General features: G+C 43.1%; 1 protein-coding gene across 1 annotated transcript in view; it reads right to left on the minus strand.

The window, feature by feature from the left end:
* Positions 1-18129, minus strand: part of LOC139382548 (prostacyclin receptor-like) — a 44975-nt gene extending 26846 nt beyond the window's left edge. Inside the window, exon 1 of the mRNA XM_071126652.1 lies at positions 16591-18129. Within this exon, the coding sequence (XP_070982753.1) occupies positions 16591-17418 (828 nt within the window). The 5' untranslated portion in view covers positions 17419-18129. The remainder of the gene's footprint in view (positions 1-16590) is intronic.
* Between the last annotated feature and the right edge of the window lie 367 nt (positions 18130-18496).

Consider the following 18496-nt stretch of genomic DNA (forward strand, 5'->3'; position numbering starts at 1 on the left):
CAAAATGTGGGGGAAAAATGGGGGTGTGAATACTTTCTGAAGGCACTGTATCTCCTTCAATCTACAATGTATGTTCTTAACCCTGGGCAACAATGGACTTGGAGGCTCACCGGGATATCGGTATCCACAGTAGACCGCCAATGATACATTTTTCAATTCAATACTTCTTGAATTCCCTTAAAATTCCCTTTTTTTTAAACATAAATGCACTGTAATTTAAGCTTTAAAAACATATGTTTTTCTCTCTCTCTCTGCCCCATGACAAAATGTGTAGAATATCAGGAAAATTAGCTTGAAAACTGCAGACAACATTTTCTTCCCAGGGCCCGAGACTTGGTTCGTCCGGCCATGTACTGCCAAAGTAAGAGTAAAACTCCTTGTATGCTATTTTGAACTCACTCGAGTGGTGTTCTGATTATGAGGGAGGGGGGGGTCGCTGATGAATGTACTACCACAATAGGCATCCCCGGACCCAAAACGTTTGACAACTCTGTTCTAAGGTCCCTCCCAATGCGTTTTCCAATAGGTCTTATCCTTCCTTACAAGGGGAGGCTGCCAGAGTATTGAAAACAATCATTTTGACAGCTATCTTTTTTACATGTTTTTTTGTATGACTTGTTAATCAAAATCAGAGCAATTGTATTAGTACAAAAAAAAAACATGGGTATAAAATATTGCATTATACATTTCATGCAGTCTTTTATAAAGGATGCCGATCATTTGGGACCTGACTGTGTACGCACGCACGCACGCACACACACACACACAGGTAGAGGCTAATGGAAAACAAATATCCATCCACCCTCCCATTGTCGTTGGCATCAAGATAATGATTGGCAGTGGTGAGAAGGTGTAGGAAGATCCTGAACATATATGGCACAGAGAGAGTGACAGGGAAAAATGCACGCAGAGCAGATACCCGCTAATGATCAAAATCCAGAAAAGAGACGTTAAATTCTACAACCACCTAAAAGGAATCGATTCCCAAACCGTCCATAACAAAGCCATCACCTACAGAGAGATGAACCTGGAGAAGAGTCCCCTAAGCAAGCTGGTCCTGGGGCTCTGTTCACAAACACAAACAGACCCTACAGAGCCCCAGGACAGCAACACAATTAGACCCAACCAAATCATGAGAAAACTAAAATATTATTATTTCTAATCTGTCAAGTAATTAACAAAAATACAGAGCAAACTAGAATGCTATTTGACCCTAAACAGAGAGTACACAGTGACAGAATAACTGACGCCTGTGACTGATCCAAACTTAAGGAAGTGTGCCACAGTGTGTCATCACAGAGGCAAGATTTGTGATCTGTTGCCACAAGAAAAGGGCAACCAGTGAAGAACAAACACCATTGTAAATACAACCCATATTTATGTTTATTTATTTTCCCTTTTGTACTTTTTGTACATCGTTACAACACTGTATGTATACTTTCGGGACTTCTGTGTGTGTGTAATGTTTATTTAACTTTTGTTTATTATCTACTTCACTTGCTTTGGCAATGTTAACATATGTTTCCCATGCAGAGAGAGAGACACAGAGACAGACAGACAGAGACACAGACAGAGACAGACAGACAGAGACACAGACACAGACAGAGAGGCAGACAGAGACAGAGTCAAATGTCTGCTGTTTGCTGATGATCTGGTGCTTCTGTCACCAACCAAGGAGGGCCTACAAGCAGCACCTAGATATTCTGCACAGATTCTGTCAGACCTGTGCCCTGACAGTAAATCTCAATAAGACCAAAATAATGGTGTTCCAAAAAAGGTCCAGTCACCAGGACCACAAATACAAATTCCATCTAGACACTGTTGCCCTAGAGCACACAAAAAACTATACATACCTTGGCCTAAACATCAGCGCCACAGGTAACTTCCACAAAGCTGTGAACGATCTGAGAGACAAGGCAAGAAGGGCATTCTATGTCATCAAAATAAACATAAATTTCAACATAACAATTAGGATTTGGCTAAAAATACTTGAATCAGTCATAGAGCCCATTGCCCTTTATGGTTGGGAGGTCTGGGGTCCGCTCACCAACCAAGACTTCACAAAATGGGACAAACACCAAATTGAGACTCTGCACGCAGAATTCTGCAAAAATATCCTCCGTGTACAACGTAGAACACCAAATAATGCATGCAGAGCAGAATTAGGCCGATACCCACTAATTATCAAAATCCAGAAAAGAGCAGTTAAATTCTATAACCACCTAAAAGGAAGCGATTCCCAAACCTTCCATAACAAAGCCATCACCTACAGAGAGATGAACCTGGAGAAGAGTCCCCTAAGCAAGCTGGTCCTGGGGCTCTGTTCACAAACACAAACACACCCTACAGAGCCCCAGGACAGCAGCACAATTAGACCCAACCAAATCATGAGAAAACAAAAAGATAATTACTTGATACATTGGAAAGAATTAACAAAAAACAGAGCAAACTAGAATGCTATTTGGCCCTACACAGAGAGTACACAGCGGCAGAATACCTGACCACTGTGACTGACCCAAAATTAAGGAAAGCTTTGACTATGTACAGACTCAGTGAGCATAGCCTTGCTATTGAGAAAGGCCGCCGTAGGCAGACATGACTCTCAAGAGAAGACAGGCTATGTGCTCACTGCCCACAAAATGAGGTGGAAACTGAGCTGCACTTCCTAACCTCCTGCCCAATGTATGACCATTTTAGAGAGACATATTTCCCTCAGATTACACAGATCCACAAAGAATTCGAAAACAAATCCAATGTTGATAAACTCCCATATCTACTGGGTGAAATACCACAGTGTGCCATCACAGCAGCAAGATTTGTGACCTGTTGCCACAAGAAAAGGGCAACCAGTGAAGAACAAACACCATTGTAAATACAACCCATATTTATGCTTATTTATTTTATCTTGTGTCCTTTAACCATTTGTACATTGTTAAAACACTGTATATATATATAATATGACATTTGTAATGTCTTTATTGTTTTGAAACGTCTGTATGTGTAATGTTTACTGTTAATTTTTATTGTTTATTTCACTTTATATATTCACTTTATATATTATCTACCTCACTTGCTTTGGCAATGTTAACACATGTTTCCCTTGCCAATAAAGCCCTTGAATAGAATTGAATTGAGACAGAGAGAGAGAGAGACAGCGAGAGACCGAGAGAGAGAGACAGTGAGAGACAGCGAGAGACAGAGAGAGAGAGACAGCGAGAGAGACAGAGAGAGACAGAGAGAGACAGACACAGACACAGACAGAGACACGGAGAGAGAGACAGAGAGAGAGAGACAGAGACAGAGACAGAGAGAGACAGAGACAGAGACAGAGAGAGAGAGAGAGAGAGAGAGAGAGAGAGAGAGAAGACAGACACAGACACAGACAGAGACACGGAGAGAGAGACAGAGACAGAGACAGACACAGAGAGAGACAGAGACAGAGAGAGAGACAGAGACAGACAAAGAGAGACAGAGAGAGACAGAGAGAGACAGACCGAGAGAGAGAGACAGACACAGACAGAGAGACACAGAGAGAGAGAGAGAGAGAGAGAGACAGAGAGAGACAGACAGAGAGACACAGAGAGACAGACAGAGAGAGACAGAGACAGAGAGAGAGAGAGTCAGAGACAGACAGAGAGAGAGAGACAGAGACAGAGACAGAGAGCGACAGACAGAGAGACAGAGAGAGACAGACAGAGAGAGACAGAGACACAGAGAGAGAGAGACAGAGAGAGAGAGACAGAGACACACAGAGAGAGAGAGAGACAGACACAGACAGAGACACAGAGAGAGAGAGAGAGAGAGAGAGACAGACAGAGAGACAAAGAGAGACAGAGAGAAACAGACAGATTCACAGAGAGAGACAGACAAAGAGAGCGAGAGACAGAGAGAGACAGACAGAGAGAGACAGACAGAGACAGACAGACATTTTGTACATGTACATTTTGAAATGAGTTCTGTAAAGGTTCATGTCAGTGCATCACTCCTCTCTCTATGCTTAACCTTGTAGGGCCCGACTCTTAATTCAGCACTCTGTGTGTTGATCTCCCACTGTCTCACCTCTGGGTTAGGAGAGGTCGCATCACGTAGGACTGACACCCGATTGGAGGTTAACTTTAAACCAATACTATTGCACAACAACTCAGATTATGAATCCAGAAAACTCAGACACTAAAGGGTCTTAGCTTCATTGTTCTAACTCTTTTTTGTTCCTGAACTGCTGTGGTTGGTCTATCTCTCTCTCTCTCTCTCTCTCTCTCTCTCTCTCTCTCTCTCTCTCTCTCTCTCTCTCTCTCTCTCTCTCTCTCTCTCTCTCTCTCTCTCTCTCTCTCTCTCTCTCTCTCTCTCTCTCTCTCTCTCTCTCTCTCTCTCTCTCTCTCTCTCTCTAATGCTTTGTAACTCAAGCTTTATGCCTTGTATGTGAATCCATTCATTTTTACAAAGTAATTAAATACACTTGTATTTAGAATTCCATTGTCAGACATTTATTTATTGCCTATTACCGTAACACAACCATAGTCTCTTGCATATTGCTAATTATCTTTATGGAGTCAGAAAAGCATTTTAATAGGCCAACCGCTTGGTCTTATTACGAGTCGCATGTAATGTATGTACAATGTACTGTATATTCGCATATCAAATATTACTGCCCACCACAACCTCTGTAAAAACAGCAATGTATCTACCAGTCCCATCGTCCATCAGACCAACAAATCAATCTCTACCCCAAAACACACCACCAGATGGTCAGGACCTCCTGTTAGGAAATAAACTAACAAATGAGTCCCGAGCCATCCATCCATCAGCATATGCAGAATTTCTGCCGATTGCCCCACCTCTTAGCGAAGAAGCCGGGCTGCCAGAGGTCATTAAGGACTAATAGGGTTTGCATCATGTTGCCGGCTGCTATGAGGCGATGGCTCATGGTGACGTTTATCAAAATCTAATCTGAGGGAAATATGTGTCTCTAATATTGTCATCCATTTGGCAGGAGGTTAGGAAGTGCAGCTCAGTTTTACACCTCATTCTGTGGGCAGTGAGCACATAGCCTGTCTACTCTTGAGAGCCAGGTCTGCCTACGGCGGCCTTTCTCAATAGCAATAATAGTCTCTCTCTCTCTCTTCTTCTCCCTCCCCATACCTCAGTTCCACTCTCTCTCTCTCTCTCTCTGTGCCATATCTGTTCAAGATCTCCCCGCAACAGCTCACCACTGCCAATCATTCTCTTGATGCCAACGAGAAAGGGTGGGCGGGTAGACATTTACCCTGCAGGATATATCCTTTCTGCTCCTGTGATGCATTTACGTTAACCCCTCTCTGTGCCACACGTCGGATGTGTGGGTACAGGGGCAGGTGGAAAGTGTGACGCACCAAACGTCACCCCGTCTGTGGTGGCCGAGGCTGTCCACTGCCAAACCCATCTGAACCAGTTGTCGGTTAACAATTAGTTATTTAGACTAAACAGAACATTGTGTTTCACTGAGACGTAACGTAACAGCATTTAAAGCTGTGCCTGGGAGCCTGTGGACACAGCAATTACTACTGGATCTAGAGGGTGGAGACATACACAGAGAGCCTGCTGCACTGGTGTGTGTGTGAATGCTAATTCATTCAGAGGTGGAGTTATTTTTGTTCGGGTCACAAAGGCTAGCTTTTTATCACGACACAGCGGTGACCTTTGCACCAGAGACCTGGGTGAGCCTGACAATAGGGTTCTCGATTTCTTTAAACCCTGCCTAGAGCACCTGGGACTAAATGGAGGCTCTGGCTTGTCTAAGTGTTTCACTCACCCTCCCCGTTACAGGATTCTCACAATCCAGTAAGGCCTGAACTTTCATACGGATCGGTGATTGGATGACGTCTCCCCACACATGCAACACTAGCTATTATTGAGCCGGCGAATGCCTTTTCTAAAGGCCAAGTTGGCATCACATTACCAGAGAACAGCAAACAGCTCTCCTTACCTTACAAGCTAATCTTTGCTCAAAGTAGCCTCGGCGTCACACTGGGATTCTGTCTTCTTTCCCACTCAGATCCTGAAAAGGATCGACGCAGGAGATGAGGAGCAGGTACAGGGAGTGAAGGTTTAATAGCCGACGGACATGAAACGGAACAGGAACAGCGTCTGGACAGGAACACAAGCATTTAACGCGGACACAGAGAACACCACCGAGGACCAGACAGATATATACGGGGGCAATCAGCCACGTGAAGGAGTCCAGGTGAATCCAACAAACGTAATGATGGTGCCAGGTGCGTGTAAAGACGGGTAGCTTGGCGCCCTCGAGCGCCAGGGAGGGGGAGCGGGAGCAGGCGTGACAGATCCCACAGTCGGGATCTGCTCAGTTCATGTGATTACATTTGAATTTCCAGACTGAAGGAGAAGGACATTTCTCAGGCTGGCACCCACGACCAAGGCACGTTAAGCCTCAACGGCTGTACAACATATAGTCAACGGAACATTCATTGGAACATTGCAAAAGACATTAACAAATGACCCTTTGAACGTTACGGTGGTCACAGACACATAATTGCAGAAGAACAGGTCAATATTGTACTGCTGAGCAAGGCCCAGTACGAAACGTCAATCTAGAACCTGAGTCATTCAACCAAAGCATCTTTTGGCTGGGCCCTAAATAGTGGTTTGGACCGATGTTGATAGTGGTTTTGCGTATGTAGGCGCCAATGTGAACATTTCAACACTTTTGTGCTTACTGTACACTAAAGTATTCTGATCCCATATCCCTCTTTCCTCATTTCAACCCTGCCCTCTATTGCTCTCTGTATTGATGAGTAACCTGAAGTGCTGATGCTTCACCTGCACGAGAAAAAAAATACCATAGTATACCATGGTATAAATACTATAGTATTCACTGTGGTGTTTTTGCTGACTTTACTGTGGTATTGACTGTAGTATATTTAGGGGCGGCAGGAAGCCTAGTGGTTAGAGCGTTGGGCCAGTAACCGAAAGGCTGCTAAATCGAATCCCTGAGCTGACAAGCGGGTTCTGCCCCTGAACAAGGCAGTTAAACCCACTGTTCCTAGGCCGTCGTTGTAAATAAGAATTTGTTCTTAAATGACTTGCCTGTTTAAATTTAAAAAAAATAAAAAATATACAGTTAACTCTAGTATAAATACTGTAGTAAAAGAAAACTGTAGTAATTAATGTAGTGTCTTTGTAGATTATAGTATAGTGTATTTATAGTTAACTCTAGTATAAATACTGTAGTAAAAGAAAACTGTAGTTTATACTATAGTAATGAATTGTGTTTTTGCAGATCGTAGTATATACTATAGTCTTTTTTTAAACATTTTTGACACAGAAGTGGAGGCGTTTTCCTTCAGGAAACCTACTGGAGAAATAGTAAAAGACCACGTTTTCAATAACCTGTAGGGAAATCAATATGGCCTTCACTTGGCATGTAGATGTCCTACTTATGGTGTCACAAACTGCGATATGGTGGAGGGGAATGGGCAGGGTATATGCAAATCAAATACTGTAGTATTTACTATCATTTTCAAAAGTGTAGTATTTTTGGGGTCTGTAGTATTTTTTTCAGACATTACTGTAGTATTTACTAGTAGTTTTTTTTTGTCTCCAGATAACACTGTAGTATTTACTTTAGTACTCTACAGTATACTACAACATTCTATAGTAAGTACACATGATCGAGGGATACTACAGTGTAGTTTGGTATTCTACAGTATACTGCAGTTTACTATAGAATTCTATAGTAAGTACTGTATTATTCTATAGTATTTTTTTCAGACATTACTGTAGTATTTACTAGTAGTTTTTTTTGTCTCCAGATAACACTGTAGTATTTACTTTAGTACTCTACAGTATACTACAACATTCTATAGTAAGTACACATGATCGAGGGATACTACAGTGTAGTTTGGTATTCTACAGTATACTGCAGTTTACTATAGAATTCTATAGTAAGTACTGTATTATTCTATAGTATTTTTTTCCATGTGGGTAGTTCCCTAGAGGGCGATTAGGGGACGTACGGGGGACGGAGAGGGGTGAGGGTCAATGAGCTGAAAGGCACGCTACAGGCAGGCTATTAGTCTGGCCTTGTCAGATGAATGGGCATGTGTTAACCATATATAGTAAGGAAATAACAGGAGGAGAGGTCATGGAAGTGGGTTTGTTATCTCTTTCACAGAGCACATCTACTCTCCGGAAGACTCCAAACTAGATATGCGGAACTGTGACAACAGCAGGATAAGGTATGCAAGCAGGGGAAGCAGGTAGCCTAGTGGTTAACAGCGTTGGGCCAGTAACCCGAAAGGTCCCCGAGCCGACTAGGTGAAAAATCTGTTAATGTGCCCTTGAGCAATAGCACACAGACCAAAACAATGGAGCATGCACGGCTGCACTCCCACATCTTTCACCCTTAAATGTGGTTTGTTATGATCAACTTGCATGATTCTTAACCTCTTATCACACTGACTGAGAGATAAGAGGTTGTCTTAGCTTGTGGAAAAGAGCAGACGCTCTGACCTATCCATGCAGACCTCAGTCCTACAGGTTATGGAAATGTTGCTACACTCCTCAAAAACAATACAGTAAATACTGCAGCATACTACAATTCGCAAAAAAACTACAGTAAGTATTTATACTATAGTAAACTGTAAATACTACAGTACACTACAGTTATGTCATTTGCAGACTTAACTTTTCAAAACACTACAGTGAATACTACAGTAAAGTCCACAAAAACACTACAGTGAATACTATAGTATTTCTACCATAGTATATACTATAGTATCTTTTTCATCTGGGTGAATTACACTCATCACAATTTGGTTGATACTTTGATTGGAACCTATTTTCACCCACTCAAGACAGCCAATAGCTGGGTCACCTCGTCCTGCCCCTATGGGTCCACGGCCCTGCAACGCCCCAACCCAACACACCCCACTCAGCTTTAGGATCTTAGTGAAACATTCATTATTGGTTTCAGGTGTTTCAGAGTGTTTCAGACTGTCAACAGTACAGCAGACTCCCAGGACCAGGAATGAGCAGCCCAGCAGCTAAGGATTGCCTAAATCTCCCCTGACGTGGACATGTTTTCAATACAAACACCTTTTGTCGTACAGTATTCCACATAAGGCTTCCAGACCTTATAACAGTTGCACAGTATACCCTCAATCTCAAAGCAAATCTAGTGGTACTGTACATAACTTGACATTTCATCCATACATTATGGGAGGATAACCAACCTTCCAATGAATGGCAATGCATTTATTAGCCACTTTAAATGCTTGGTTACACCGTTTCTTCTGATAACAGTCTCCAGTATCAACAATTCAAAGCAAATGAAAACGGGGAGAAGGCAGTATCCGTAGACATGCTGAGATAAACGGACATACTCTTTGCCAGAATTCAGCCAGCCTTCACAAGACCTCAACATATGGTATCAGGTAGGCTGTCATTACAAAAAAGAATTTGTTCTTAACTGACTTGGCTAGTTAAATAAAGGTTAAATATATATATATATATATATTTTTTAAATATGTCCCCTTTTGTGCTTAACACCTCCAGCAGGATAATAACATTTCTGAGTGCATGCTATTCAGTTTCACTGGAAGTTACTACCCTCTATGGATGGTCTTGAACTGCATAAATTGATGTCTGAGATGATATGAACATGACTGGGCATTCTAACATACCTGTATCCATTCATCGTCATCAATTGCTTCTCCCAGGTCTTGCTGACATTTTGTTTTACATGTTTTGTGCCAATGGAAAAATGATTGCAAAACTATTAAAAATAGAAAACAGAAATACCTTGTTCGCATAAGTATTCAGACCCTTTGCTATTAGACTCGAAATTGAGCTCAGGTGCATCCTGTTTCCATTGATCATCCTTGAGATGTTTCTACAACTTGATTGGAGTCCACCTGTGGTAAATTCAATTGATTGGACATGATTTGGAAAGGCACACACCTGTCTAAAAAAGGTTGACAGTGCCGTTGACAGTGCATATTCAGAGCAAAAACCAAGCAATGAGGTGGAAGGAATTGTCCGTAGAGCTCCGAGACAGGATTGTATCGAGGCACACTTCTGGGGAAGGGTACCAAAACATTTCTGCCAAGAACACAGTGGCCTCCATCATTCTTAAATGGAAGGAGTTTTCTCCAGAACGCTCAAGACCTCAGACTGGGGCAAAAGGTCTCCTTCCAACAGGGCAATGACCCTAGGCACACAGCCAAGACAACGTAGGAGTGGCTTCGGGACAAGTCTCTGAATGTCCTTGAGTGGCTCAGCCCAAGCCCGGACCTGAACCCGATCAAACAACTCTGGATAGACCTGAAAATAGCTGTGCAGCGACGCTCCCCATCCACCCTGACAAAGCTTAAGGGGATCTGCAGGGAAGAATAGGAGAAACTCCCCAAATACAGGTGCACCAAGCTTGTAGCGTCAAACCTAAAAGACTGAAGGCTGTAATTGCTGCCAAAGGTGCTTCAACAAAGTACTGAGTAAAGTATCTGAACACTTGATTAAGGGGAAAACAAATAATTGAATCCATTTTAGAATATGGCTGTAACATAACAAAATGTGGAAAAAGGGAAGGGGTCTGAATACTTTCTGAATGCACTGCCAGCTACAGATGTTTTTTGCAGTTTTGCATTTAGTTTTTTGCATTGGATGCGTCTCAATCCACCGCATCCGCCGATGTCGCACTTCCGCATCTGCGTTGAAAGGGGACAGAGCTAGAGTGGTGTTTGTCAGACCACGAGACATCTGTGTTGAAAGGGGACAGAGCTAGAGCGGTGTTTGTCAGACCACGAGACATCTGTGTTGAAAGGGGACAGAGCTAGAGCGGTGTTTGTCAGACCACGAGATATCTGTGTTGAAAGGGGACAGAGCTAGAGCTGTGTTTTTGGCCTACAAACTATTGTGACCCCTCTATGGAAAGATGGGACTGGTCTGAAGTCGGTACAGCCAATCTCCCAGCTTCTGCCTGTAGTGTCCGAAACTTTTGGGCTACACACTATGTTGTTTTGCTCTAGGACGCCCACAGGCCTCACAATACTCGTCTGAATGTCGCCCTAGTACCAGTTGGGAAAAAATGAACGGAAATACAGTACCAGTCAAAAGTTTGGACACACCTACTCATTGTACTATTTTCTACATTGTAGAATAATAGCGAAGACATCAAAACTATGAAATAATATATTAAATATAAAAACATATATTATATACCTGAGATTCTTCAAATTAGCCAATTTTAAGTGGTCTTAAAATTCAAAACCAACTAGAAAAAAAAACTTCTTAAAAAAAAAAAAAATCCACATAGCACTTAAAAACCATGTCAGCCCCTATTATTTCACATAGAGTGAGTCCATGTAGCTTTTTATGTGATTTGTTAAGCCACATTTTACACCTCAACTAATTTAGGCTTGGTTAAACAAAGGGGTTGAATACTTATGCAACAACCATATTTGATTTATTTGATTGTATATTCATCTTTAAAAAATATGAATAATCTTCCACTTTAACATGAGTATTTTGTTGACCAAAATGACAATTCAATCTATTTGAATTCCACTTTGTAACACAACAAAGTGTGAATAAATTAACAGGGTCTGAATACTTTTGCAAGGCACTATAAATAACCAATGACAATTACAATCAAATCGATAAAAGCATCAGACCATGGAATGTTCACCAGAGAAAAAGGACTCCCGCTCTTATACACATCAGACCGATGTATTACATACACAAACGCATCCCAAAACACAGTCACATCTCGGCGTGATAGATCAGCCACAGTGACGCACTATAGCCCTCAGAGCGTCAAGGGCGATCGTTTAACGATACCAATCTATTCTGCTCCGTGTCACAAACGCTTTCGGCAACCACATGCAGGATGTAAATCAAAGCAGGGTGAAAAGGAATTGAAGGCCATATGGGCAGCGCTATGAGGCCTAGGTAAATACAGTCTGGCAGGGACCAACAAATTACAATACTGCACATAGCTACTGACCTCGAGTCAGATTTGAGAAGTAGGTTCCAGACTGAAACATGAAAAGAAGTCTAAAAGGGAACTTTGTCAGCTGGTGCAATGTCTGCAATCCTGTTATGTTACACATTGTCGTACCTTTCACCGTTTCACAGCTGAAAAATTGCCTCCTCAATAAACCACAAAGCAAACGTTATAAATACCTACAGACTCCATCATCGAATGTTGGTCTGAGCCTGCGATGTTAATGTTGGTCTGAGCCTGCGATGTTAATGAAACAACCACATTTTCTGTCTGGATTCAATTTTGTGTTGGGGAACCAAACTTTTTCTAACCACAATTGCACTCATAACTGTACAGATGTAAAGTGTGGTTACAGAATGACACTAACATCTCCCTCAGTTTTTGATGTGACAACGTTTTCCAGAAATTCTGTAAAGTATTAAGATTCAGAGATGTCTGCAGAAAGAAGGGGATGTCCGCTATGATAGGACACCTTGAGTTCGAAAAAGTCTATTTTGCTTTAATGAACTACAGTAAGTGAAGTGGATTTAACATCTGATAAAACCTGTTAAACTCATTCCAAGGAGGACCAAGTGTCTGCGGGTTTCCGCTCCACCCTTGTGCAGTCGTGGCCAAAAGTTTTGAGAATGACACAAATATTAATTTTTACAAAGTCTGCTGCCTCAGTTTGTATGATGGAAATTGGCATATACTCCAGAATGTTATGAAGAGTGATCAGATGAATTGCAATTAAGTGCAAAGTCCCTCTTTGCCTTGCAAATGAAATGAATCTCCAAGAAGTTAATTGGCAGCATGCCAGGGCAGATTGCAGAGGACTTGAAAAAGAAGGGTCAACACTGCAAATGTTGACTCTTTGCATCAACTTCATGTAATTGTCAATAAAAGCCTTTGACACGTATGAAATGCTTGTAATTATACTTCAGTATTCCATAGTAACATCTGACAGAAATATCTAAAGACACTGAAGCAGCAAACTTTGTGGAAATTAATATTTGTGTCATTCTCAAAACTTTTGGCCACGACTGTACTTGATCGATGAATTAAGGTCACTAACTAGTAAAGAACTCCCCTCACCTGGTTGTCTAGGTCTTGAAAGGAAAAACCTGCAGACACTAGGCCCTCCATGGAATGAGTTTAACAACTCTGCAATAACAGAATGATGGTAACAGAACGACACCATGGGTCCCTGATCTGTACTATACAGAAATGCATATCTATGAATGTCATTCTCTTCATGGTGATATCCTGAATAGGTACACGAAGGTAGAAAAAATGTAATATCCTCATGCTTGGGTATTATTCTACACATTGGCTATTATTCTAATGAGCTCCGCCCCCAAACAAGACAAAATTTGGTTGGTCCGGAATGGACCAAATCTGTACCAATCATAGACGTGTCGAGACGTTTGGACATCACAGAGTAGCACAGTAGAGTAGAGCACAGCAGAACACAGCACAGCCGTGTAGAGTACTGTATTGTTAAGTAGAGTACAGTACACTAAATAATACTGCACTCTACTCTAGTGTGCTTTACTGTACTGTCCTATACTCTACTTATTTATACTGTACCTTGTGACTTGGTGACTACTATGAATTCCCATGGTAGCCAATTCAGTTGCAGTCATTTTGTTACAGATTTTCTGGTCATTCTGTTACCGATTTGGTAACCGAATGACACATTTTAATCACTTAATAAATCATAAACCAAATTGCTTTCAGTAAAAACACTAACTAAATCGGTAGGTCTGCCTTTACTTGGTACTTCTGTAAACGTTCAATATTTTTGGTGACAGAATGACAAGACACTAGGCAACATTTCTTACATTTACAGAAGGCAAGTACTCCTTTTCCATCCGTTTGACCAGAAAGCCTTTTCTTATTCCTCATTTTTAGGGTGGAAAATGTTTTGAAGAATTGATATATGCCTTCACGGAGCTTTTTCCATGAATATGACCTACCTACACTGCATCAAGCAGCACCAGTCCAGCTGGTTACTCATCTCTTCTCCTCTTTTTCTGGTTTTCAATCTCCCTCTCCCTCCCTCTCCCTCACCCCATCCATTCCTTCCAGAGTGGACAGATTGAAAGCTAACACATCCTCCTCTTATCAGCCCAAATGCACCTCTTCTTTCCGTCTCGCTCACATTTGCGTGTTCCAGCCAAGCCTCACTAAGAGCTTGTGGCGGTACTGAAAGCAGACCGCTGTACGAAAAAGCATCTATTCTTCAGCGCCTGGCGTTGTGCTCTACTGTATAGTGTTACAGCAACGTGTTTTTTGCGTTCCATTAATAAGAATTTGACAGAGAGACGGCGGCGCGCCTGTGAGTCTAAGTGTGTGTGGACTCTACTGTACGTATGTGTGCTCAGTATTGACAGGAGGGGTAAGTGAATTAGATAAACTGGACTCTCTATCCCACTGCCACTCGACCATATTAAAGAGGGAATCATAGAAACGCGAGTAGTTTCTTTCCTCCATCCTCCTCTTGCTCAGGTGTCCATCATGTTCCAGCAGTCTTACACTCTAAAAACCTGCATCTCAACTACAGGTCTGGGGCTGTAAGGCAAAGCAGCAGGGCTTAGCTGGGAGGAGAGAGAGACTGCTGCATTGACATGCACTGTGCTGAACTGCACTCATCTCATCCTATACACACTCCTCTATTGCCTCACTCTAATCCACTCATAGTCACACACACACACACACACGCAGTGTGGCATGTTTGAGGTGGTGTGTGAGTCAGTCAGTTGGGCGATTCCTTAATAACAGGCTATTCAATTCATCAGCAGACTAACAGCCTTAACGGGCCCTGCATGCCTGGTCGGTATTTGGCCATGATTACTACAAGTGTAGATAGCGGGCTAGACTAACTTACCAATCTAACAATTGTTTGTCTAATTGAATGACTGTCAAAGAGAAACAAGAGAGAAACTGCCAATGCACAACTAAAGCGGGTATCGGGTATCACAGGCCCAGGCCGAACCTGCAGGGCAATCTTTCTTACCATCTGCATGTGAATCAAACTGACTCGATCTACACATTTAGTAGTATTTGGTTGGATTTGAATTTCGACAAGTATGCCAAATCATTGCTGGAGGTTGGAGGAAATTCTGCCCCCACGGATGCCGTCTGGTTCAAGAAGTGACTCAGGAGTCAGGACGTGCCTGCCTATTTCCCCCCCAAGGTATCAACCACAGCTCCTGACAGACTGCAACGAGACAGTTCCCTAAAAACCGCTCTGTCATCTTTCTGTCTCATCATGGAGTATCACCCACAGGCAGCAGAGAGACCTCGGGGAGAAGATTGGTATGGAATGACTCAAAGAAAAAGGGAACAGTTGACATTACAGTCAATTATCCTCATTCCTTGGAGTTACTCTTTAACTACTTTGGCAACTGGAATGCCATTACTCAACTGTACTTAGTAGCACAAATCAATGGTTGAACTTAAATCAAAGGAAACTGGCAAGCTTATTCAGTATGCAATCAAGGGTAGCAGGCTTATATCTTTACACTCAAACAGTGAATTTCAGCAAAACATAGATTGTTTTGGTTTCAACCCTCACAATATCAGTATTTCAACAAATCTCCATATGTATGTCTGTGTGTGTGTCTGTGTATGTGTCTGTGTCTGTGTGTGTGTCTGTGTCTGTGTCTGTGTGTGTGTCTGTGTCTGTGTGTGTGTCTGTGTCTGTGTGTGTGTCTGTGTGTGTGTCTGTGTCTGTGTGTGTGGTAACAGCCAGAAGGGACAGGGACAGGAGGGTGCCTCCCCAACTCAGTGTCAAACCCACTGAACAGCACCCACAAGCAGAGACCCGCCCCACAGCCCTCTGGGAAGGGAGGGGCCAGATCCAGTCCTCCAGGGCTGGCAGGTTTAGCACACACCTCTCAATTAGAGTAGCAAAACATCAACGGTCAGGTTTATTTTACAATCCAAATGACGGCCCGGTTACGCAACCAAACCTCTCTGGGCATTGGATATGTCATAAGGAACGGCCCCATTGGGAGTAGAGGAGAAGAGACAGGCCCGCTTGTTTTTTTTAAACAGTTTCTTCCTTGGAACAAAGTTCTCCCACATCGGATGCTTCCTCAAAAGCATGCCATTGTTTACACAGAATGTGTGTACAGAGAGAGATCAGGAGCATAGCGAAGTGGTTTTGAATGTCTAATAGCCACAGTATAACAGTGTACTGTAGGGTCATGACTTAGGTATCAGACAGAATCACATACAGAGAGATCCAGACCGAGAGGATAAGACAATTGAAGAGACACAAAAGCATAATTAAGCATTATGCTTGAATGTTTTAATGTTACATTAAATATTCTTAACTCTAAATTGTTATACATGTTTATGCTCATTTTTTAAAATGTTAACCATGATCCAACTGTTTTTGTATATATGTAAAGGTCACTCGGCCAAAGGGAAAAGTGAGTAAATACAGTGAGTCACACAGAGTTTGAGTCGCAGATAAGTCACAGAACGTGTGTCAGTCATAGCTTGGGGCCACACGTATATGCACACACATAATCGAACACACACAGCAACAAACACACAGGGATATGGGTCAGAGAGAGAGAGGTCAGAGGTCAACTCACAGTGAGCGGCAAGGAGCAGACAACGAAGATGACCGTCATGGAGGCCAGCAGCATCAGGTGGTCCATCTCCTCCTCCCCCTGTCCGAACCAGCCCAGACTCATCTTCCTCTTCCTCCCTCCATTCCCCACCGAACCACGCCGTGTCATCTGGCTTCGGTGCATCCGGCACAGGCTGACGATCACCGAGCCGTTGCACACAAACACCGCCACAATCAGCAGCGCCATGACCGAGGCGTAGGACAGCGAGAATGCCAGAACCTTCCTCTCTTCGTCCGCCCCCTCGCCCACAGCCTCCATCTTGATGAAGCACCACGTGCCTGGGCAGTACTGCTTGTGGCGGCCAAAGCCGAAGAATGGCAAAACACAGAAGGCGCAGGTGAAGACGTAGATAAGCAGAAGGGCCACCTTGGCGAAGCTGCGTCGGACGCACTTGGAGTAAAAATAGGGGTGGCTGATGGCCAGGCAGCGCTCCACGGCCATGGCACAGAGGATGAGCATGGAGGCCAGGCCGAAGAAGGTCATGGCAAAGGCAAAGAGGCCACAGAGTCCCTGGTCCCCAGTGAGCCCCAGCAGGGATCGCTGGCGGGCGTAGCACACAAACACCAATGGGCTGAGGAAGCAGGTTCCCAGCAGGTCAGTCAGGGCCAGTCCCGTCACCAGGATGCAGAAGACGGAGGACTTGGTGCGCCGCTCCTTCTGGTGGACCCCCAGGATAGCCAGGGCGATGAAGTTCCCCATCACCCCCAGGATGAACATCACCGTGCTCACCACCGGGTTCCCGTCCGTGTGGATGTGGGTGCTGTTCTCGCAGCTCTCGTTCGACAGCATGACTCGAGGTTCAGTGTGTGTGTGTGTGTGTGTTGTGTGTCAGGCTGTCAGTGTTGTGGTGGGCCCCCTCAAGCTCTTAAAGTCACCCTTTTTTGGCAGCAGAAAAGGCTATGGTAAGTGTTAAGACCCATTCCACTGGGCAAAAACCGGTTGAATCAACGTTCCTTCCACTCATTTCAAGCAAAAATGTCAATTTGATGTCCTTGAGTCAACCTCGAAAACGATTTTTTTCACCCAACTTTTGACCTAAATCCAATGACATGGTGACATGTTTTGTTGATTTCAGTTTGAATTCACGTTAGTTGACAACTCAAAACTAGACATTGAACTGAAGTCTGTGACCAATGGTTTGGCATTGTTGAATCATTGTGATTCAGTGGATTTCCCCCAAATTGTTTCCATTTCTCTTGTTGCTCTTCTGTAAAGTTTCCAAAGTCTCCAAGGTATAAAACGGTTCTCTTTCTTAAAGAAAACACGCAACTATTTAGGGATCCATTGCGCAAGAGCAGTTCAAACGATATTGGCATTCATGAGTAATAAATAACACTGTGTATAGGAACGAAACAAACTCTTACCAAACGGGTCTCAATTGGCGATAAAAATCGACTGCCACTCCATATCTTTTGATCAGTCTGTTCTATAGTCCCCGTTGTCTTTCTCCGAAACTCTACCTCTCCGACTGTCGCAAGCATCTGTCTGACAGCTAGTGATAAAGAGTGGGCAGTGCATGTGTCACTTTCTGCTCTCTCTCTCTCGCACTCTTTCGCCCACGCGTTGCTTACACTCTCTCTCTCTCTCTCTCTCTCTCTCTCTCTCGCACTTTCATTCTCTCTCGCTCTCAGTCCCCGAGACTGTTAAATGTACTGCTCTAGGTCATATAACATATCAGAAATGCTACATGTTTCCAAAGACTATCCGCTTTTCGAGGTGATTCGAGGTGATTTTTAGGTTTTCAAATGTTTCATAATTTGCATATGGCAAAAATATTTTTCCTCTCTAATTTTCTCTAACCACCTTCAAGAAACCCAGTGACGAACCATGCCGTACTATATAGCCTTACATGACTATTTTTTTTGTT

This window comes from Oncorhynchus clarkii, chromosome 24, assembly GCF_045791955.1.
Source record: "Oncorhynchus clarkii lewisi isolate Uvic-CL-2024 chromosome 24, UVic_Ocla_1.0, whole genome shotgun sequence".
NCBI classification, from domain to species: Eukaryota; Metazoa; Chordata; class Actinopteri; order Salmoniformes; family Salmonidae; genus Oncorhynchus; species Oncorhynchus clarkii.